General features: G+C 48.9%; 1 protein-coding gene across 3 annotated transcripts in view; it reads right to left on the bottom strand.

Moving 5' to 3' along the window:
- Window positions 1-24437, bottom strand: part of NTN1 (netrin 1) — a 185148-nt gene that overhangs the window by 40006 nt on the left and 120705 nt on the right. For all 3 annotated transcript variants that reach the window (XM_016154671.2, XM_016154669.2, XM_036222774.1), the window contains exons 4-5: window positions 14373-14522; window positions 11016-11069 (exon numbers count right to left, since the gene is read on the bottom strand). In XM_016154671.2, the coding sequence (XP_016010157.1) occupies window positions 11016-11069; window positions 14373-14522 (204 nt within the window). The remainder of the gene's footprint in view (window positions 1-11015; window positions 11070-14372; window positions 14523-24437) is intronic.

Consider the following 24437-nt stretch of genomic DNA (forward strand, 5'->3'; position numbering starts at 1 on the left):
TTAAGTAAATGATTGTGTTTAATAATGTTGTATATCCACCTGCTAAGGATTGAATTGTATCCCACCAAAATGCCTATGTTGAAGCTCTAACCCCCCGTGTGATGGAGTTTGGAGGTGAGGCCTTTGGGAGGGAAGTGAGGTTAGATGAGGTCGGGGAGGTGGGGCCCATGAGGATGGAATTAGTGCCCTTACAAGAAGAGACACAGGGACCTCTCTCCCCACCATGTGAGGACACAGAGAAAAGTCGACAGTCTGCAAGCCGGGAAGAGGGTCCTCTCTAGAACCCAACCATGTTGGCAGCCTGATCTTGAACTTCCAACCTCCAGAACTTCCATCTTCAGAGAAAACTAATTCCTGTCATTTAAGCCACACAGTCTATGGTGTTTTGTTTTGGCAGCCTGAGCAGACTAATATATTTTAAGTCTGGTAGGGTATTTAAGATATCAAAGGGACCACTGCGTTGCTGCCCAACCCCCAACTCTGGGGGTGGGGACTTTACACCAGTTCAGTGGCTACTGGGTTTCTCCCCCAGCAGAGCCAACAGCATTCTGGATGGGAGAGAAAATTGACTGTACTGAGGGCTTCAGGCCAGGGTGCCTGGCACAGCCTAGTTACTATGTACTCCTTCCCACCAATGCCCTGCCCAGGACCTCAACAAGAATCCCCAGGGGAGGTATCAAACACAGCTCTGGGCAGGGGCCACCCTGGGAGTAGGGTGCATGTCTCTGCATCTACCCGGCCTCAGCCTAGCGATGTAGCCTGCGAACATTATTCCCCACCCCACCCCCCTGCCTCTACCAACAAGGGCCCTATGACATCTGTGTGACATAGGGGTGGGTCCTGGAGATTCCAATCCTCTCTCTCTCATTGACACCTGTCACTCATCCCACTCCCATCAGCCATTCCCCTTGAGTCCCCAGAGGGAAGAGCTCCCAAAAAGGGCTAAATATTTTGCCCCTGCAGGCTCCCCTGGCCTCTTTGCACATCCCTTTATCCTCCTGGAGGCTGTGGCAGCTCCACCTGCAAAGGCCCTGCCACGGGGAAACAATGGGGGCCTCAAACCCACAATGCAAATGGCTTCCTTTGTGCTCCCTGGGGTGACTCAGGCCTCTGACTGGGGGTGGGAGCACCGGAGTTCTCCTAGCCCTGCTCACCCCCATCCTGACCTCTGCCCTGGGCCCTTTGTGCAGGTTCCAAAAAGGGGAGAGAAAGAGGGGGGAGGCGGGGAGAGTGAGGAAAGTAAGGGAATAAGGAAGCTAGAGGAGTAGGGTGGAGAAGAGAGACAGAGGGAGCGGACACGGAGAAAAAGGCAGAGAAAAGGAGAGTCAGAGAGTGAGAAAATGAAAGAGAAACTGCTTCTCGCAGGCTGCCCAGAGCAGCGTCTCCTGCCCTAGGGGAAGTAAACAGTAAGTTGGACCATATGAAATTGCCATTTTTGTGGGTTACAACTGGTTAAATAAAATGGCAGTTCCATTCAGTCCAACCTAATACTTAACGGGATCAGTTCAGTCTCCAGCCAGGGAAATGAGCAGGTCCCACTCACAGGTCCCACGTTCTCGTGGCTCAGTCTCTGGTGCCCTTTCCTGGCGCATTCTGGGGAACTGGGCTGATGTCAGGAAATCTGAGTTTAACCCAATGGTTCTCAACCATAAGCTGTTTTTCCCCCAGGGGACATCTGATTATCACAATGTCCAGAGAATGGAGGCCAGGATGCTGTGCAACAACCCAAATCCCACAATCAAGGATTCCCCAGTCCTGTCGTTACCAGAGCTGAACTTGAGAAACCTTGCTTCAGACCCTTGATGGGCACCTTATATCACTGCTGAGTGCCTTTTAGCTTCCATACCTTCTCTTCCAACAATGGAGAAGTGTGACAAAGATTTACACTGGTGTCTCACTCTCTTGTTCCCTAAGCTGTGGCGATCCCCCTTTCTCAGGGACAGTTCCCTAAATGAAGCTCAGAGCCTGCACCCCTCAGTCCCAAAGCCATGAGTTTGGCCAAAGTTTGGACTGGACTTGGCACATGGGCCTGCCTCTTTAAGAGCATGAGATTAAGGATGACAGCAAGTAATATGTGGGTAGCACTTTTGACATGCCACTCCGCATGCATTAAATCCTCAAAAGCAGCACATGCTTGGGAACCCATGCACTTCTATGTATAATGCTTTGTAAAGCACATTACTGTATAATGCTTTAATAATTAAGCCTCTGAGCAAACCACCTATTGAGAGACATTTGGGGGATAACCAAGAAAGTTTGAAGATGGACTGAGTATCAGATGATAGTAAAGAACTGTTCACTTTTGTTAGGTGTAATAATGCTATTGAGAAGATGTAGGAAACTTATTTTTCAGAGATGGCATTCTGAAATATTTAGGGGTGAAATGTCTAAAGCTTTTCTTTAAAAATATTTCAGCAAAAAAAAAAAAACTGTTAAGCAAATGAGGCAAAGGATCAGTTGCGAAGTGAGGTGATAAGGCACAGCTGTCCATCACTCTCTTCTCTCCACTTCCCTGAGATTTTTCATAATAAGAAGTTTAATGATTAGTTAAATCAAATTAATTCAAAATATAGTACTGTATAGTACAGCTCGGAATTTGGGATAAATTTTATCTTAGGATGGACTAAATTTTACCACAGAAAAAGAACCAGGCAAACATTTCCTATGATCATTTAGAGAATGCTTGCTGACTTGAGAACACAGCTTTCTAAACCCTCAGCCGCAACCATTTCAACATGTGTAACTAACGAATGAGATGGCTATCGTAGAATGCAACAACATCTCTCCTCAATACTTCTGGAGAGAACATATGAATTTTATCTTGTACACGGGAGATTCTCAAGCTCAGCACTGTTCGCATCTGTGGCTGGGTAACTCTTTTTTGTGGGTGGGTGCTCGTGTGCACTGTAGGATGTTTAGCAGCATCTCTGGCCTCTACCTGCTGACAGCACTCTTCCCCCAGCTGTGACAATAAAAAATGTCTCCAAAAATTGCCAAGTGTCCCTAGGGGTCAAAATAGCCCCTGGCTGAGAATCACAGAACTATATGAGCACAATGAAATAATTTATTTGAAATGTTCTGTAAACCAGTCCTTTCACCAAAATTGATCCTCCATGTGTAACCTACTGTGTAATCTCCTTCGGCAATATATTGCATCTTCCCATTTCATATTTAAATATCGTCCTACAGCATAATTATATGGGTCTCCCATAATTGAGTAACTAAAACTCAATTTAGTTGTTTCCCTCTTTGTTATTATAAATAATGCAGCTAAATCTTGGCAAACATAAATATTTCCTAAATACCTAGAAGTGAAACCACTAGGTCAAAGATACATTTTGATACATAATGCCAAATCACCCTTCATAAAAGTGATACCAAGTTACTCTCCCATCACCAGAGTAGATGTGTGCCTATTTCCCATGCCTATTTTCCCAACCCTTTCAACACTGGAAATTACCTGGTTTTCTAAATGGTGTCAGTTTAATAAGGTTTTAAAATGCTATTCTCGTTAATGTTATTTCTTTATTACTAGTGAGTGCAACACTTTAGATGCTTAGTGCCACTTGTACAAATTCTCTAAATTTCTTTCATTTTCTCGGCCCAATTTTGTATTAGGATCTCTCTCTTATTGAATTGTAAAAGCTCTTTATTTATTCAGGATATTAATCTTTGGTCATCCATGTCACAAATATTTCTTCAGCTTTTCGTCTGCCTTTTGTGTTGCTTACAGAGATTTTTGAAGTACAGAAGTTTTCTATTTTTATCAACTTAATATCTTTCATGATTTCTGACTTTGGTATCATATCTAGAAAGCCCTCATTACCCCAAGATTATATTGGTACTGACATGTTTTATTCTAGAACGTTTAAGGATTCGTTAAAACATAAATATTTAATCCGTTGGGATTTATGTTGGTTTGTAGCATAATACAGAAATTTAATTTTATTATTTTAAAATAAATAGCCAGTTTTCCCGGCACCATTTACTGACTGATTGATCCTTTTCCTCACTGATTTATAATTACAGCTTTACCATATACTGTTCTTATATTTATATTTGAGTCTATTTCTGGACTTTCTACTTAGCTTTCATGATTTCTCTCTGCCTATGCCAATATCACACTAATTTAAATATCCTGTTTACAGTATTTTAAAAATCTGGAAGGGCAAGTCATCCTTCATTACACTTGTTTTTAAAAAAGTTATTGACTATTTTCACTCATTTAATTTTTCTAGCTGAACTTAAGAATCATGTTTTATCCAATCAGGATTTTGACTGGAATTATACTAAATTTATAGATTATTTCAGGGAGAACTAACATTTTACTATTTTGTATCTTGCCCTCCCAGAATATGGTAAGACCTTCCATTTCTCTTAATCTTCTTTAGTGTCTCCAAGGAAAGTTGTATTTTTTTTTTTAAGAATATACACTGTGCTTTTATTGCTACATTTATTTGTATAGTTGATACTTTTGTTGCTACTTTAAGTGGGATTTTGTTTTCATTATCATAAAAATGATGTGCATTTATTGAGCACTTACTACAGGCCAGAAATCCCATTATGCACTTTTTACTCACTATGACACTGTTTTGGAACAAGTTATTGCTGATATATAAGAAAAACTACTGATCTCTTTATGTTAATTTTTTAATGGCCTCCCTGCAGAATTCACTTATGATTTTCAGCTGATTCTCTCCAGGCATGTTTTTATGATGCAAGGACTGTCCTGTGTGTGAGGAAGGCACTGTGGGCTTCCCCCCTCTACCTTCCCCAATAATCTGATACCAGTTGATTTATCGGCCCCGTGTCACTCGGGCCACCTTCTGACCAAAGGGACAGAGCTCTGCTAACTGGTTCTCCAATGCCCAGATCCTGTGGCCTCAGCCATGCCAGCCCCACATGCCAACTAATCACATGCCCAAAAGCCACTTTAACTAGTACCTGCAGAAGACAGTGGCTTTTAACTGGCGGCTCCTTCATCTCTATCTTGGGTTCAGGTCTCCTACGGATGTGCGAGCTTGTCTTTTCTTGGTAGGATGTTATCACACAGTCAGGAATATAAAAAGTTTATCCTAAATTGGCCAACCAGCCTAACTACTGAGAGGAAAAATGACAGAGAGGTCAATGCCATTCAGATTCTGAAGCCAGGAGACCTCAGCTGGAATGCCAGCTACTCATTAGTGCTCACTAACCTCTCAGTGCCTCCGTTTCCTCCTATGTAAAATGGGGGTAATAACAGAACCTACCCTCGTATGGGTGGAAGAGATAATTAAATGGCTAATAATTGAGAAGAGTGCCTAGCACAGAGTAAGCACTATAAATATGTCATCACGTCCTTAATTTAGCTAGAATTGATTTCTCTTTTATCATGGGTCTGGTCCAATCTCTTTTCAGGGTAAAAATTATCTGACGGTATTTCTTAAACAGCTGATCATGGACAGCCTAACATTCTATTTCATACCACCCCTTGAAAACTAGGAACTTGGTCAATTAATAGATCTTCTTCTTACAAGTGACATGGGTTGTCTGCACAGTCAGCAATCCTATCTCTGGCCAGGAGTTTCCCCTATGAATCCACAGTTGCCTTTCTCCTATGCCAAGGGGATACCAAGGCCCCCTTCCATGGGGTCACATGGCTCCAAAAGGAGAAAGAGACTGCAGGCTATGCGACCAGACCACTTCTACATAACACAAGCCCACATGGCCAGTGCTGTACGTCTGGAAGGCAACGGAGGACGTCCACTACTTCCTGTGTTGGCTGGGCTATTCTTGCCTGGGGTTGGGGTGGGGGCTGGTGCCAAGAGACACAACCCGCCCCTGTAAGTCTCCCGGTGAGCAAGGGGAGAGGAAGGCAAGCATGTCCCCACTACTCCCATGCCCCAGCACCCAGTCCCTATGGCTCCTGCTCTCCACGCATCTCGACCAGACAAGCCAGATTCACTTTACGCTTGGACTTCAACTTCAAGCACTTAACTTTTTTTTTTAATTGTGGTAAAATATACATAAAATAAAGTAGACCATTTTAGCTGTTTTTAAATGGTTCAATTCAGTGCCATTAAGTACATTCACACTGCTGTAGAACCCATCACCACAATCTAGTTCCAGAATTTTTCCATCACCCGAAAAGGAAAGCCCTGTACCCATCCAACAGTCACTCCCCATCCCTCCCTCGTCTCAGCCCCTGGTATCCACTCATCTAGTTTGCTCTGGATTTGTTTATTCATGACATTTTACATAAATGGGATCATACACTTTGTGGCCTTTTGTGTCTGGCTCCTTTTACATTGCATAATGTTTTCAAGGTTCATCCAAATTTGTAGCATGGGTCAGTACTTTATTCCTTTTTATAACTGAATACTATTCTATTGTATGGATACGCCACATTATGTTTATCCATTCTTCCGTTGATGGACATTTGGGCTGTTTCCACATTTTGGCTATTATGAAGTCAAGCACTAACTTTTGATCTCTAGTTTTCAACTCTCTGCTGGATTCGGGGTCTAACATTAGCTGCTGGGATGGCTGTGATGAGGCCACCAGCAGGTCCCTCAGCTGCCCTGGCCTTGGGGAGCCCCACCAGTTCCCTCTAAAGGTCTCCTCAAGAATTTTCTGTCTAGCTCACTCTCCACACTCATCCTCACGCTGACTGACATCTGCTGAAAAACTCACCTTCCTGACGCGGAGCCGACAGAGACCTTAACCCTTAACTCATCCACAATGCACTGTGGTGTTTGTATTTTCCTTGATGGTCCATTGGTTTTTATTGAGCACTTATAAACCCATCACTGAATCATCCCACTTAATCCTCAAAACAACCCTGTGAGGCAGGATTATCATTACCCAGTTTCACAGAGGAGAAAACAAGATCAGACAGAACACTCAGGACTCAGACTCCCAATTCAATGCCCTTTCCTCCCCTGCATCCTATCCCCCAGTACCTGGCCAATATGCACTGAAGTCTTATCAGCTTGTTTCCCACACTTACCCAGCCTGTTATCTAACTTGGAAAACAAAAAGTCTAAAATGAGAATAATCGAAGTTCATCCAGGTTGCAGGTCTATATAAACCCAATTTTCTTCCACCAAAAAAAATGGACGTGCTGAGAGGCCACCAAGTATGACACCTCTCAGGTCACCTCCACGCTCAGGCTGGGTCCACTGAAGCAGCTAGCAGAAGGTACCATGTAGAGCCCCAAACAGGGTGAGTGCCATGGGAATTCAGGGCCAGGAAAGAGGACCCAAGACCCTGTTGGGAGATGAGGCGCCCAGGAGTTGGCTCTTTGTTCTTGTATCTCCAACCTGAGTCAAGCTTCCACTCAAAAGACTGCTGGGACCCTTCACACCAAGGAGGCCAGCAAAGACCAATAGCCTCTCCCCTGCTAAGAGGTAGCCCTTCCTCCTTCTAGATTTCTGTGTTCCTGTGCCAACACTCCATTTCTAGGGAAGGCTCAAGGGCAGTGCTGGGCGGAGTCTGCACACACTGGCCCTGAGAGCCAGTTATAACAATCTCTTCCTAACTCTTCTGAAACCTGCCAGGAGGGAGTGTTTACATAAGGGAAAGTGGTAAATGCTAGAGATCATTCCCCCAGCCAGGTGTTAATTACCTAACCAGCACCTCTGCCCACAGAGCCTCTGCAAGGAACTGTGGAAGAAGCAGATCATCAGAAGCAGAGAAGAGTGAGCAGGCATTTCTGAAGAGGAAGAAAGCTTAGCCCTAGGTCATTCCTACCACAAGAAGCAGGGTGGGGAGGTCCCCCCACCCCAAGGACCACTGGTCCCACCCCTTCATTCTTCAAGGGATGCAGAAAGGAGAAGTCTTTGCACGTCCAAGGCCTCACAGCCAGTGGAGAATCAACCCCAGATCCCTGGCTCCAAACCCGGGCTCCTCCCAAGAGGCCTCCATAAACCCAAACAACATGCAAATCAACAACCACCTCAGAGCTTATAGAGGCCAAGGGAAAACGGAGCCCTCTCTATTAGCTCTAGGAGTGGAGGTCTCTATAATCAGAAGTAGCTGGGTTGGGAGTGGGTGGTCTCTATCTCCATTCCAGCTCATTCCCCTCCTGGACCCCTGGCCCCAGACCTCCCCCCTTCCAACCCCCGCCCCATGATGGGGTCCCAGCCAGCTTAGACAGCAGGTGGATAGCATTCCTTGAGTGAGCTAGCCTTGCAAGGGGATGGGTTCAGGGTGAGGTTATGTCCATCAGCTTTCAGGACAAATTCTCGGTTTATTAATTCGCCTCTGTTACACAGGCAAAAGTAAATAAGCTTTTCTCAGGCAGCCTGGCACAGAGGGCTTCCCTATTCAAACACTGCAAGAATCGACAGGCTTGGAAGAGCTGAGCCTCCCAGGCCCAACTTCCCAGGGGGCCCCTGGCCTCCTGCCCACACCATCCCGCCTGCTGAGACAAGGCAAGCCCAGCCTCTCTCTGGTGGCATGGCCCCAGTTCTGCAGTGCGAGTAGCAAAGATCCTGGGCATCCACAGACCACCAGAGAGGTTCCAAAAGGGCCTGGCCAAAGCTACAGGCATCACACCTGCTCAGTTCCTCTGTGAGCAAAGCACTTTGTGAGGGTGTTTATTCACTGCTTGCTCCTATTGAAATCATGTTTTTAAAGGTTCAGAAGGAAGAAAGGAAATAAACAGTAACAAAACCAAGAGTCAGAGAAGTTAATCAACTAACCAAGAACTGCTAAGGAAGACTTTTCAAAGTAGGATGCTACAAGTGTTTGTAAGTACTTGCTCAGGACTCTTTTGTCTGGTCGCATGCTTTATACCAGCTTCTTGTGGCCTGTACAGAAATCTTATGAGTTGTTTTACTTTTTCCCTCTATTTTTTTTTTCCATTTGCCCATTTCTAATTTGGAAAGGAAAAAACAAACAAACAAACAAACAAAAACACTGCAAGAAACCTAAAGTCAAGCTACAAGGACTAGAAAAATGGGAGGCGAGAGAGATGATGAAGATCCGCCATGGCCTTGGATTAGTTGTGTGCACAGCCCAAAGAGCTTGTCCAGGTGAGTTCTGATGCGATTGATGTCACATCATGGAAGCACTGAAGAGGAACTTTAATTCAAAAGGCTCATCAGCTCTCTGTTCTGCTTCTGTAAATGTGCTAGCTTCATGGGCTGTACTCCAAATTCACTAAAGATTCACCTTGCCTTTTGTTTGATCTGTCTCAGCAACAAATGTAACTGTTTGTACCCCCCTAGCAACCCCCACACTTTATAACACTTTTTAACTGCAGGTAACCCATAGCAACTCCCGCCCTTTATATTGCAATGTAACCACCTACAAGCATAGCAACTCCTGCTGCTTTTTAACGGTCTAAGGACAAATTAACCAATCAGCCCATGTCAAAAAGGGTCTATATAAGGAATGTTGCAACTGAGCTCCTGGTCCAGATCTTCAGAGTTCTAGCTCCTCTGAGACTGGCAGTGTAATAAACTCTCCAACTCTCTGAGTGCTGCTTGGTTTCTTGCCGGTATGATTTTGGATCTTTTCTGCAACAGCACAAGTCAAGACACCATTAAATGGAAGTGTTTATACAGAAAGCTTCCTCAGCCCCCATGTTGGCTTCTGTCATCCTGCCTCCCAGGTGCTTGCTGTGATGCTGCTTCCTCTGGCCCCTAGTCATTGCTAATTCTCCTTTAAATGTCCCCTGCAGCTCAACCAAAGTTGACGGAAGACTACCTAACAACCCAAGACAAAAATGTCTTTGAATATCCCCAGTGTGGCCTCAGCACTCCCTGAAATGTTTTTCTGTCCTTTCCCATTTAAGGGCTGTTTGCTGACTGTATATATGCAAGTTCAAAATGTGTTTTCTCTCAAACTCCCAGTATACTGCCAATGCTAAAAAAATTCAGTCTTTATTCTAAAATATTCCAGCGACTGCATGGGTATGCAAGCCTCCCCCACACCTCCCTACAATCCTATTTGGAGAGGAGGAGAGAGGTCCCCAGAGCTGGCACTGATGTCTACGAGAGGCCCCACTGTCACTCTCTCTGCTCCCCATTCCTGCTCCTGCTCCAAGTACCACTACACAAAGCCCTGTGTAACCCCAGGACACAGGCCTGGCCTGCTCCCCATGTGGCACCCTATGCGACCAGGCTTCCAGCCCTGTGTAACCTTTCTTGTGCCAAGGACTTGCAACACCCATGGACCCTTTCTCACAGTAATATTTTTAAATATGAAAATAAAATACATATGACTACAAAGGAAGCTAATAATACTGAAATACACTTATCCAAATATTTTTGAAAACCAATATTTATAGTAGTTACATAATGTATGTGCTTCTTTATTAATGATTATAAATCAGGATCTAGCAGGGGGTCTGATGACTTCCATACTTTTGAAGAAATAGCAAGCATCAACAATATTTCATGTTATTTGCACCGACTCTTAACGGGATGTGAAAATAGCTGTGATTTCTGCTGGTGGCCAAGTTACAGTTGCCGCTGACCCTGCTGTGGTTGTGGCCCACCTTTGCAACAGAGGAAATGCTCAATTTCAGTGAGAGACAGTGAAGATGTGATTCTCTTCCAGTCCCAGTTCCTAGCCCTTCTCTAACCCAGTGTCTGTTCATGGACCCCTGTTCTGTTCTCATGCTCAAGAATGCCTTTTTTTGTCCCAGTCACCCATCCCTTTCCTACTTCGCAGCCCAGGAAGGAGTTACACACCACCCTAACCCCTCGACTTGGATGGTGTTGGGCTGGCAAGAGGTTTCTCACCCTTGGTGGATGAGGAGGAGGAGTGCAGCTTCAAGGGTCCCAGGCTTGGGAGAGAGGTTAGCCCACAGGCAATAACAAACCTCCTCCCTTTTATTCTTGGAAGGGGGCCTTATAGAAAAATGCCCTGTGGCTCGATCCTCCTCAATCCAACCCAGGGGTATCACTCACACTGAGGAGCACCCCGATGGTGGTTCAGAGGATTCTAATCCCTCTAATCACCCTCCCTTCCCCACCCCATGCCACAGCAAAAGCAAGACATGAGCAAGAAGGGGAAGGGCCTACCTTCTGGCTCCTCCACACTGCTGGCTGCAGTGGTCGGCGGTGCCACAGGGATTTCTGTGAGATTCAAGATGGGAGGAAGAGAAAGCAAGGTAAGAAGATGTTACTAAATACACACACACACACACACACACACACATACACATATGTGTATGTGTATATATATACATATATATATACACACGTGTGTGTGTGTGTGTGTATAACTTTTGACCTTAGAAAAGAATCAGCACAGCACAGACCTCTCCCAGCCTTCCTGCCCACCCCTTCAACCCCCCACCCCGAGGACAGTCAGGGAGGAGAAAGCCAAGCCAGCATGGGGGCCCAGCACTCTCCCCTCTTCTGTAGAAGCTGTCCTTTCACCTGGCAGGGATGTAGATGCTCCTGGCTGTTGAGGAAGGGACCGGAGTGGGGAGAAAGCAGGAGGGACAGTAGCACGAAGAGCTGGCCTTGCTCCCCAGTGGGGCCTGCCAAGTGCATGTGCTTGGGTTCGACTGTCTGTGTATCCACAGCTTGGCTCAGCCTGAGGCAGTAGAGAGGGGCCTTCCTATGCCCCCCGTTCATCGCAATGTGGCTGCCTGGGCCCTGCCCACCTCTGACCTTGGCCCATTAGTGGGGAAGGCGCTCAGGGCAGGTGTGGCATGTGAGGGGGCTGGGAGGTGTCTTACACGTGCGGAGAGGGTCTGCACCCCTGGCCCAGGTTCTCACAGGTGCATCTCACAAGCTAAGGCATTGTCTCGGTGGGCAGAACAGACTGACAATACAGAAGATCGAGGGGCCTGAAGAAGCATCCACTTCATTGGGATCACTCCTTTTCCATCTAGAATGGCAATGAGCTCCCTCTAGCTCCTGGCTCTGACCCTGTGCTCCCAAAAGGTGAGGGTTCAACCAGTCTCTTAGAAAGACCAGATGTCACAGCTCCAGCTTCCTCTTTCTGAATGAGGACTAAACGTGGACCAAAGGTCCCTGAGGGGCAAGGACTCGCCTCCCCTGATGAGTGACCACATGAAAATGGGGTCACGGAGGCCTCCACGAGCCCCACTGACTCTGGCCACCATCTGACTGTTGAGGGTAAGACCTCTCTTGGATCCTCAGACTCTAGATCAGCTGGGACTGGAACCTTGGTGGATAAAGATGGAACACTCTTAGGCCAGGGGCAAATCTGAGAGACACCCACAGAAGCCAGCCTTTGCACCTCGCAGAAGGAATGGACAGAGAACCCAGCTGTCAATTTGGAGGCAAATATTGCTCTTGGGGTATTTTATCAGCAACAACAACCCACAGATGCCCTGTCACAGCAGCCCATTAAGAAACTGGACCTTGTATCAGGCCTTCTCTTAGCCCTCATGATGAGCTACTTGGTCCCAGCAGAAACATTGCAGAGGGGACCTCTGAATGGTCTGGCCTAATCCTGCAAGTTCACAAACAGGGCTGAGGCCAGTGGCCATGGAACCACACTGGCTGCCCAACCCCAGCGCCTTAGGCCTGGCACAGGGGTGTATGCAGAGGGCATGTGGCTTACAGAGCTGTGACGAAACAGGGCACAAGTCCCTCAGCACTGTGTCGCCTATAGCCAGATCCCCTCAGGAAAAGCTCACAGAAGTCCCAGGATGGAGACCCAGGTCTTCAGGTTGTTGGTGGGAATGCTCACGCAAGTTGGGCAGCGAGGACTTCCGTTTCCCAGGTCTCTGTCTCTGACTCTGAAGCATAGTTCCATTTCAAGGTCTTTCCCCCAGACCAATGGAAATGTTGGTTCCCGCCATTTCTGAGCAACCTGACAGCTCCTGACTCCTTTTAGAAGGAAGACGCTGTTTTTTCTCTCTGTGTTTTCATAACCCCAGGTGGCAGCACTGATTTTTTCCCAGTGTGCTAAAAATGTTCACTTTGCAGCTTTTTGGACAGATGGAAAAGAAAAATTTTTGCAAGTTGTTAGACTCTGACAATTAGAAGTTGTCATCAAAACCATTTCACCTTGCTCTGCCCTGGTTATCTGCTGTTACTGGACCCCTGCGGACCTGTCTCCTGATTTAGAAACTGGTCAGAAGAGCTGCCAAAACTGATACAGCCCGAAATGTTCTGGGAGTGAAGGCCACACCCAGCTCAGGCAGGTGAGGTGTAGCATGTTTCAGGCCAGTGTGGGTGTGGGGGGATTCCTTGCAAGGTAGGTGGGATTGCTCCCAGGGCCTCAAGGGGGTGCTGGGGTGAGGACCCCAGCCTCTTGCTGTGTCTAAGGTTGTTCCAAGTCCCTCGGGACTGACTGGAAAAGCCAGTGCCCTCCCAGTGCTGAAGGACACTAAAACCTTAGAGCAGGGTCAGCCGACTTCTCCTGCCGAACGCCAGCTAGTAAATGCTTCAGACTCTGCAGGTCACACGGTCTCTGTGGTAACTGCCCAATTCTGCTGTTGGAGCTCAAAGGCACCCATAGGCAGCATGCGAACAGCAGGCACAGCTGTGTCCCCATTAAACTTTACTTATGGACACTGAACTTTCGTATCATTTTCAAATGTCATGAAATAGTATTTTTTTAATTATGTTTCAATCATTTTAAAGAAGTAAAAAAAAAAAAAAATCAAGCCATATAAAACAAGGCAGTGGGCCGACCGCCCAGGCCAGGTGTGCTAACCCAGCTCTAGAGAAGCAGACTGTAGCCCAAGGTCTGCCTGGTGAGCTGGGATCAGCACCTTCTTCCATCCACCTGCTGAGTTTAGACCTGTCTTGCACAGGGAATTGATGAGGCCGAGGCCGGGGCCAGCTCTCAACCAGGCTTGACTTTCACCCAAGGCTAATTCTCCCCTCATGACACCTATGTGATCCTACCAGTCGTAAGACAGTAAAGCCTAGCTGAACCAAGGTCCCTGAGTGACCCTGCGACCTTGCTCATCCTCTCCCCAAGTTCCAGCATCTAAGGGGTAATAGCTAGCCTAATGGGGCCTTCAGGGGTATTCCCACACTTCATAAGGGCATGGAAGCCCTGCCCAGCTTCCTTTAAAGGCCAGGTGGTACCAGTCCCTCTATTCTGAATCTTCCAGAAGCAGGGGGAGTTAGAATTCTCACAGCAGCAATGGTGGCCCCTGGTACAGGCCCACCCCAGGTTCAGGCTCAAGGTGGCATATGGGAACAGGACCCGGGCTGAGGAGGTGGCCTTGTGTCCACCCAGGAGCAGAAGACTCACTCTGTCAGGACAAACAGGCTGGCTCTGCTGGGCCCCAGCTGCTTCTGCAAGAACCCCACAGGCTTGAGTGTCACACATGGGGCCCCAGTGAGCACTATGCCCACTGGACGTCAGTGAGCTGAAAGGGGCCCCCGCCCAGTGCACACACCCAAGCCAGAGCCTCAAGGAAGAGGGTGCCTGGCACGTACTTATGCAGGGGGCGATGGGAGAGCGGCTCTGCTGGTAGCCTTTGGCACAGCGGTTGCAGGTGATGCCGGTCACACCGTCCTTGCAGGGACACTGGCCGGTGGTTTGGTTGCAGGTTTTGCCAGCAGCGCCCACGGGGTGGCAATCGCAGGCTGTGGAAGAGACACGAAAGTAAGGTCAGAGGGTAGGAAGAGGCCAGTGCACACCCACCCTCAGGGGGCCTCCCCACCCAGGGGCGCCCCAGGGACCCCACCCCAGGGGGAAGGAGCATAAATGGGGGAGCAGGCCCAGGCAAGCCCACACACATTCCAGAAGCTCTGATAACTGGTCACCTGCCTACCTGGAAATGGGAAATGAAAATCAGAGTGGACCGACTTGAAAGGACTGTTTCGGTAGCAGGAAGTGAAGCGGGGAAGCCCTTCCAAAGGCCTAGAGGAAGGCCGACCTTCACATACGTTTTCGGGAATGCAAAGTCTGACCCCAGATGGAGGAGTTAGAATTGAGAGGTGAACCTCCTCTCAGTGGAAAAGCTTGTGTTCTCACTGCTGCACCCATGCCAGCTCCCGGCCCCCAGGCTTCCTTACTGACCTTCAGGTGGGAGCACCTGGCCGTGGAAGCTGATGGAGCCCTAGGGTTTTCCAGGCCAGGGGAATCACCAGGGAGGTGTGACCCCCACCTCCAGGCTGCTGCCTGCACCCCCACCCCCACCCTACCTGGTCTACCCACCCAGCCTCATTTGCAACCAGACAGTCCAAGGCTCAGGCTCGGGGATCACAAAACTCATAAACTGTAGCACTGAGAAAAGTCACAGTGATCATTTAAACACCTGATTATATGTCCAAAGAGGGGAGGCAAAGGAACCCCGCCCCTGCCACCACCACCAGGGTCTTACAAAAAGGGAGTGGCCAAGCTGGGCAGCGGAGGCCTCAATTCTCAGGCCAGTCAGTAGGTGCTGCACCGCAGAGCAGGCCTCACCAGAGCAGGCCTCACACCGCCCCGGCACCAACCCCCCCCCCCCCCGCCCCCGCCACCTCCTTTTGGTTTGCAATGGGCTGGAGAGCTGGGGCTGCTCAACCTATCACACTGCACCCGGAAGTTCCCTTAGTGTTCTAAGGACTCAATCCTAGTGAGGGAATGGCCAGAGGACATAGAGGGGATATCCCCACTGCTATGGACTGAATATTTGTATCCCCCAAATTCATACCTCGAAGAGCCCTAACCCCCCGGTTTGATGGCATTAGGAGGTGTGGCCATTGGAAGGACATTAGGTTTAGATGAGGTCATGACAGTGGGCCCCTCATGATGGGATTATCGCCTTTATAAGATGGAGGGAAGGAGGAAGAGAAGGGAGGAGGGAAGGAGGGAGGGATGGGCAGAAAGAAAGAGACGGTGAGAGAGAGCCTGATCCACAAGCACATCGCAGGAAGGCAGCTATCTGCAAACCAGGAAGCAGGCCTTTGCCGGACACGGAATCTACAGGCATCTTGATCTTGGGCTTCTCGGCCTCCAGAACTGAGTGAAATAAGTATTTGTTGTCTAAGCCTCCCAGTCTGTGTTTTTTTTGTTGTTGTTGCAGCAGCCTGAGCTGACCAAGATACCCACCAACACCATGGTACCTGCGCAAGAACTGCTGCACCGACTGACTGACACAGGACACCTGAATTCCCTGCTGACTCCTGCCTCCCTGAATCCAGCAAGTGGATTCAGAGCGTGTGAGTGGGGAGGGAGAAATGAGATGAAGGAGGCAAATGTTCTGCCTCTCTCCCTCTCCCTCCCCCTCCCCCTCCCTTCAGGGATGGGGGAGGTGGTCCTCAGGAAGGCATCCTGCAGCCATTTTAATTGGTGCTATGTGTTTCTGCTTCAAATGGGAAAAGATATTTCCAAGAAAATAAGTGAGAGCAGTGTTCCTAAAAAGCTAAATTAGAATTTCTCCAGCCAGCACTGCTCATTGTGAGGGCATGAGTCTGGATGAAGATAAGGCTGGGATATGGCCTCTCCTGGCCAGGCCTGGGCCCGGGAGTGGCTGATGAGGAGAATTAGGAAAAGGAAGGAAGGAGCAGGGAACAGCGGAAAGGAGAGGAATGTAAGAAATTGTTTAAGTTGTCTGGATGCATGAGTGCTTCCAGAAACCCTAGAGTAGGGGTCCTGGTCACGGATGCTCCCCGACAGGTGGGAAGACGGCAGGGAACGCAGGCCCGGGACACCAAGCAGGAAGCCTGGTGGACTGTGTCCGGGGTCCTCACACCACAGGATCCACAGGAGGAAAATGAGCTGTTCCAGGTTTGCCCCTGTAGATAGCAGTAAGCCCTTTTGAATCCTTTTGTTCGGAACTTGTCTTCTTAAATCTACCCTGAACTCAAGTTCATTCCTTGTTTTTGTTCTTGTTTTTTCTTTTCTTCTTCTCTTTTTTAATTCAGTAAGAAAAGACCCAGCCTTGATGCAAGCTACGGATGATGATGTGAGGAGATGGTTGGAGAAGACCGCTGACCTTTCCCTCTGGCCTCTTAAATCCATCCCTGTGATGGGAAGGGCGATCAAGCATGGGCAGCATCTCTAAGTCGGCCACATAAAAGCAGAGGGCCACAGCAAAAGACACCACCATCCTGAACCCCTGATATGGGCACCAGTTGGATGTAGTCTCCTAAGGTTCCTGCCAGCTAACATCCTCTGGCCTGATTCACAAGCTTGCTGGAAATGCTAAGATTCAAGCCAAGACGTCCTCCCCTCAATGCTGATAGAACACAGCTGTGCTCCATCAGGATCCTTGGATGTGACCGGAAGGAAGTCACCAAAGGTTGCTCAGTCACTAACGGGTCAGAGCCAAGTCACTCACAGGCACCACTATCGATTCAGGTCATTTTCACCGTGGCAGAAGCTGACCCAGAGCAGGAATGCAGGGAGCAATGGGAGTCCCTCTCACAGCTGGGGTCCTCTCAGCTGCCTGGGCTGGTGTGCTACCAGGGAGGAGCCGGGTACCAGCTGAGGTCAGGTGGTACTGAGGGCCATCCTTGGTGATGGCAAGGCGCTGGGCCTGCTCTGTGCAGCAGGCACTTTCTATAAGCCTGTCCTTTGATTAAATGAGGAGGTACTTTACTGCTTGGTTTCCAAATATTTCTCCCAAGATTCTGCAAAGACTCTGACCAACTGGCCCCTTGACCTGGTCTAACGGAAGCAGCAGGCTGACATGCTTCCACACAAATCACTGTTCCAGGACAAGAAGCCATCAGGGTCCCAAAGGGTGAAAGGGGGGCCTCGGGAAGCTCGTCAGGTCACCTCCAGGGTAGAGGGACCATCACCAGAGGCGGAGCATTCCTCCTACAGAGCGCCACCACCAGACACCTGTGAGCACCTGAGCATGTCCACATTCTCATACAGTTGTCCCCTCTGGTCCTCACACCAGCCTGTGAAATTGGCACGACCACACAGAGGAGGAGACCACGGACTGGCAAGAAATATCACAGGCAGAGGGAGGCCATGTGGGGGCTGGGAGGTGGAGAGGGCCGGTCTCTGAGGGTGTCACTGAGGCCCACATCCTCTCTAGACGCCTCGTCTGTACTTCTCATTCGGCGAGGAGAAATACATGCTTAAACCTGTTGAAACAATGGCTATGTGGATTTTCTGTTATGTGTAACCAAATACAATCCTCACAGACTCATATTGCACTCAAAATAAGGACTTTTCCCAAAATCCCATGAATAAGGAAAAGCCCAAATTATCCCTCTATGCGACGAAGGGTGAACATCAAGGTTTGGAGAGAACTGATAGACGACAGTGCCCTACAGCAGATTTTTATACAGTCTGGGACAAGGGAATCTGGTAAACAGTGTCAAAGAAAGGGGGTCTGATCCACCTGCCAGTTATGAAGGAAGCCCCAGACCTTGGCCTATGAGGAGAGAAAACCAAAGGGATTCTGCTGTACTCCCTCAAACCTCACACACACACACACACACACACACACACACACACACACACACACACACACACACACATGCAGTAGGGGGAGAGGGGAGGCTGCACTGGGGAGAATGTGGAATTCAGTTGAGTGGAGGTCTTCTCCTTTGCAGGGCATCTGGTGAGGAGACAGAGAGCCTCCCTGATTCTGAGATCTCGGTCTGGGTCAGAACATCTTCCACCACAGGAAGCTCGTTGGGTGACTTCCATTTCCCTGGAAGTCAGCCGCTTTTTTCAGCGGAATTCAATCCCTTCCACACAGGTCACCCGTTTGCACAGAGCAGGCAACACCTGGTCACAGGAAACGATCTACACCACGGTTTTTCCATGAGAGGAAGGTGAGACCACATGGAAGCCCAAGGTCCTGAGAAGGCGGCAGGATTAGGTTTCTCACAAACAAGGCGGGCTGGAGGGTCTCCAGCTACAGAGAAGCCAGACTGTCATTGCTCTGGGCCATGACAGGCACAGATGATATGGACACGCAGGTGGGCACCAGGAGACCCAGGTTCGAGCCTGTCCTGCCAGTAATGCTGTGTAACCCCGGGTTAGTGCCTCGCTCGCTCTGAGCCTCAGGAGGCTCACCTGTAAGGACAGAGATCTACACTCCCACTAAAGTCACTTCCAACTTAACAGTCTAAGGCTTGGTGTCTACAGGGCTCCAAGGATCCAGGGTGGCAGCCTGACCCTTAGACCATGACCCCCATCGCTGCAGTTCATTGCCGTGTCCTGACCGAGGGTGGAAGGTAAGTGCTCTCTCGTGTTGCCAGACACATCGGGCCCTCCACCTACACCCACTGATCACCCTGCCCAACGCACTGCCCACTGCATCGTGCTGGGATCTCCTCACTGAGGTTCAGTTTCCCTGTCAGTTGAGAGAAGCACACTTAGGGTTTCTGAGAGCCCCAGCAGAGCTGACCTGGAAGGCAAATGGTCCAGATCCCAGGCTACTGGTCCCGAGCAGCCGCCTTCTCCTCCTCCCTCTGACACCCTCTGTCCTGAATCCCTGATGTCCCAACAGCCTTCATCAGGAGGAAATGCACAACTGAGGGTGCCCACTCTCACCATGGCTCACACCGGGGCTTTTGGAAATCTATCCTGGGCTATCAGGTCCGGTGACTTTTCCTGAGGACCTGGTTCCAGGAGCCCTTGGGGTCAGGCAGGACCCTCAAATGGCAGTGATCCCAGGGTATATGGTTGTGGATGAGAGAGGGGCTGGCCTGGTGCCCAGACCTCCCTGGACAGCTTCAGGCAGGCCGGGGCACACCTCATGTTCTGGACTGAATTAGGCCCCACCCCCACCACCCGAAATCCAGTGTTGAAGACCTAACCCCAGTACCTCAGAATGTGACTGTATTTCAAGAAAGGCTTTAAAGAGGTAGTTAAGATGAAGTCATTAGGGTGGGCCCTAATCCAATATGACTAGTGTCCTTCCTGTCCCTTGAGAAGAAAGAGCCCAAACACCAGGTGATGGAGGCACTCTGTTCCCAGCCAAGGTCTGATGGGAAAATGCCCTTTCTAGTGCTCACAGGGCCTCCAAAGTGTAGAGAAGTACACAGGGAGAGAAAACACTTTGCCCTGAATTCCGGGAGGTTGCTATCAGTGAATGTGGCTGCTCCCTAGAGCCAATCCTGAGGCCACCTGGGACTCCAAGATCAAGACAAAGGTCTGTATCTGCCTGTGGCACTGGGTTAGGGTGAAACGTCCTTCTTCACTTTGAGTAAGACAGGGCTGTGTATCTGAGTACCACCCACAAAGAAAGCAGGAGCAGGCAACAGCATGAGGGCAAAGCCTCAAGGGAGCTAACCCTGCTGTCCCTCGCCTCCCTCTGACCAAGCCCTTTCTCGCCTCCAGACACTGGGGCTGCTCTTGCCTCAATTTCCCCACAGGTGTTCACTCCTCACACCGGAGGTCTCATCTCAAACATCCTGTCTCCTGAAAGGTCTACCCTGGTCGCCTTGCAGACTGGCTCCCCCTACTTACCCTCTCCTTCCACTTCGTTTTTCTCTTCACGTAACTCTCCACAATCTATAATAATCTTATGCTTATTTTTTCTTATCATCAACCTCCCTCCAGAAAGCAGGCTCTGAGGGAACATGTCTGTTCCAGTCAGCACTGCAACCCCAGTTCTTGCATGTAGCAGGTGCTCAACAAATACTTGCTGAATCACTGAAAAAACGTGGGGCAAATCTGCCGCCCTCCCCACATGGCAAAGGCCACCTGATTTACCCTATGAATCTGAAGGAATGAAGGCAGAGCAAGCAGGGAACATGATTCCCCTCACATCCTAGATCAGTGGCAACCTGACTACAGAACACTCTCTGCTCCTAAATTCTCCATGCTAATGAGGGAACGGGGATCATTTAAATCCGCAGATAATCCACAAACTTCATCTCAGCTGTCTGTGTCAACCTCCTCCGCAGCTACGCTTTTCCTGCTCCCGGCAGTTGCTAACCAGGCACAAAAGAAGAAATGTTTCATATTGCATGACCTCTCCTTTCCCCTGCCACTTTCAGATCAAGGTGCAGACAGCAGGAAGTAGAAGGGGAGGGGAGCCCCGTAATCCCAAACTGGGTTATTTGACCCTCCATGATCTAGTTAACTATAGTCTTCCTGCACCTGATTTATAGCTGAGGCGAAAGGCACAGCTCCTACAGATGGGGGGCAGAGGGGGGCGGGGCTGAGACTGCATGCACAGGCTCAGAGCAGGATCTTTCTTAGTGGCACCTTCAGAACCGCGTTTACACAACACAGCCCATCCCCACCCCCACAAGCAGCTGCTGGACACTCATCTCCGCTGTTCAACTCGTTTGTCATTTTTGCTCCCAAAGCGTGTAAAATCCTTTATTGAGAGTGTACAACAGCATTAGGGCAGATCCCCAAGGCCCTCCCCGGTCCTGTGGGAACTGGCCTCAAAGTCCACATCAGGGCTGAGCCCTTCACATGAGAGGGGCTGGTTCTCCCATATGCCACTGATCACTGAAAGAACGAAGGTGACTGGAGAGCCAAAGGAGGGATCGTCTCCGCTGGATTTCCCTCTGCTTCTACAAGTAATCCTAACGGCTAACAGGTATGGAGTAATGTCATGTGCCAAGGACCTCCTCTACATCATCTCATTTAATCTACGCCATGATCCTAGGAGGGAGGAGGAATAATTATCGACCCCTCAGATGAGAAAACTGAGGCACCAAAGAGTACATAACTTGCCCAGGGGTGGAATTTGAACTGTGGTCTCAAGATCCAGGCTTTTAAAAGCTATTCATTCCAAGGCTGCTAGCTGGAGCCACCTGCTACTCTCCTGGTAGCAAAGTTCTTTCCCAAGTGAAATGCCCTCCATTAACAGGGCAGCTCAAGATCAGGAGGCTTTTCTGCTCAGGACCAAGGACCCCTGAGGACCCTCCAAAAACGTTCATGCAAAACTGGGATGAGAGTAGGCTTCAGAGACAGGGAACTGGCACCCAGGAAGGTAAAGAAAGTGGCCAAGGATGCCCAAGGGAATGAGACAAAGTGCTGGGCCTGAAGATCCCGTTTCAGAGCAGGACACCGTGGGGGGTTTAGTCACAAGAGCAGGAACCCTGCATTTATAAAGACCTTGGAACAAAACCACCTGCACCTGATTTCTGCCAGCTTTTCCAAGTTCCCAAGTCATAAACTTCACTGATACAAGACACTATCCTGTTGTTTCATGGACTGATAAAATTTAGAATATTTAAAAAGAGCATGTGGAATGTGGAATATCAAAGCTGGACAGGACTCGAATTATAAATCTGAATATGGTTCATAGATTAGGAGACTGAGGTCTAGGGAGGTCACATGCTCTACAGGCTTTGAACCTAGAGCCAAATCTGAAGATCAGAATTTCCGACCCCCCACCTTTCCACATTCCCCAGGGAACAGGATAAGGATGCAACCCAGAGAGGCCACAGTTGGAGTTGAGCTTCCATGGGGGCTTTCTCTCCTCTGACTTCCTCTCTCCCTGGCGGTGCCGGCCTTAATTGCATCCTAATAGAGGACACTCCTTTGATTGTGGTCTCTGCTCCCTAAGCTGGGAGCTGCTCTAGCCAATGAGTACCCTGCCTAAGGTGACCAACCCTTTTTCCCTGCCCCCACTTAAAATGACAGGAAATGAAAATGTGACAAGTGACCAACCAACTGAAAGGCATTCCTGAGGTTTTTAGGCTTTTGTGAGCTGCATGAACACTACCTAAGAGTCAGGAAGGGGTGTCTCAGGTTATTAGCTGTGCTCTGACCAAACCCTTAAGTGATCAGATCCACACACACACACACACACACACACACACACACACACACAATCTAGCAGTGATGTCCATCCCATGCTTTCACCTGGATTCTGGAACATCAGACTGCACTAGCTACGCTCCCAGCCCTACCTAGCAAGGTTTACATTTTTAAAAATTTTAAACACACACCCCCCTCTATCCAATTTTCATAGAGAGTCATAAAAAGATTTAAATTCATTGACAATAAGTCTTCCCCCTCATACAAATAAACCCTGGGGCCCAGGCCACCTTTCTCAACACAAGAACAGTTCACTGTCTTCACCTCTTAATTCTCCCACGGCTCTGGTTCTCAGCCTTGGCTACACATTTCATCTGGGAAGATTTCAGGTTCCCGGTGCCCAGGTCTCACCTGGACCCATGAATTAAACCAGAATCTCTGGGGGCAGGATCCAGGAGTCAGTATTTTTGAGTCTCCAAAGTACAGCCACAGGTGAGAATCTCCACACAAGTTAGAGACAAAGACAGAGACATTGTCGATAGCTTCGGTGACTTTAAGCAAAACCAATTTTACCATAGACTAATTGATATAAACAAGAGTTAAATTCCTATGACATCTCATCAACATTATTACAAAACGACACTGAATAAAGGAACATTATTAAAGATCCTGTTGTACTGAGGATGCCCTAAAGTGAAGGACAAGAATCAAGAATGAGAAAGACACGGAAAGCCACACACAGTGGGCAGGGAGTCACAGGAGGTGGCCCAAGGAGCTCACTCCACCCTCAACCCCTGACAGAACTGCTGGGAGAAACGGGGGGTAGATGGGAGCAGCAAGTATGCATTGGCCAAGATGGTGAGGACCACTGCATCCCTCCATCCTATTGCCACCTGCATCTTCTGAGGGTCCTTCTTGGCAGCATGCATTCAGCCACGTAGACTTGAGGGGAGCAGGGCAATGAGTGAAAGGAACAGGCTGCTCGGTGAGGTGGAACGAAAGCCCTTTGTGCAGGGAGGCTAGATGTGGTGGTTAATTTCTTAATTCTCATCGCAATTCAGTTCACGGGAGACTCCTGGAATGTCTTTATCCATCACAGATGGTTTGGGAAGATGATAAATTAATATCATTTAAATGGAGGCATGGCTGAAATGGTTAAATGGCAATGTCTTCTTTACTGGCTCCAAAGAGAAAGCGCCCCCCAGTCCATAAAGAAGACAAATGGTAAACAAAACCGCCTATCTTTTGACAGATTCCAGGAGGAGTATCATTCACAAACGATTCTGCAGAGAAAAGGGAGAAATTCATCTCACTGACTTTGTATAGGACAACAGCCCATGCCATAATGAGGCCTTCTCAGTGCTGTGAAATTGCGCTGAATAGGGGGAGAGTGCAGCCGCCTGTTCCCTGGGCATGTTTATTACAGCCCCTTTGTATGCAGTAGCCCTGCCAGCCTGGGGTTGGTTCTAAGCTAGGGGAGGGGAGAAAGAACCCAACAAATTTGTTGCTATGAAACTTCCCAAATGGGGGACTGCATAATACCATTTGGAATCTAATGCCCTTGCTCCAAGCTGTTCTTGTCTAGTTCCACCCCTGCTCTAAAGTGAACAAGGTTGGGAGTCAGCCAATTGCCAGCAATGTATGGGTGGCCTCAGCCCTCAGCCCGGGGCTCCTCCCAGGTCCTGGGAAGTCAAGGGGTAAAGAGGGCCCGGATGCCATTCCCAACCTGCCTCAGGTCAACTGCCTGTGTGAGTCAAGAGCCACTGTCAGTTGTCTCAGTTCCCCTGTGAAATGCATCTGAAACAGCAAAGAAATGGGACTTCACGGAAGGCTATGATGGGGCTCGCTGAGATCAACCCTCAGGACAGTGCCTGAGGGTG

The sequence above is a fragment of the Rousettus aegyptiacus genome, unplaced genomic scaffold (assembly GCF_014176215.1).
Source record: "Rousettus aegyptiacus isolate mRouAeg1 unplaced genomic scaffold, mRouAeg1.p scaffold_m13_p_6, whole genome shotgun sequence".
In the NCBI taxonomy this organism is placed as follows: Eukaryota; Metazoa; Chordata; class Mammalia; order Chiroptera; family Pteropodidae; genus Rousettus; species Rousettus aegyptiacus.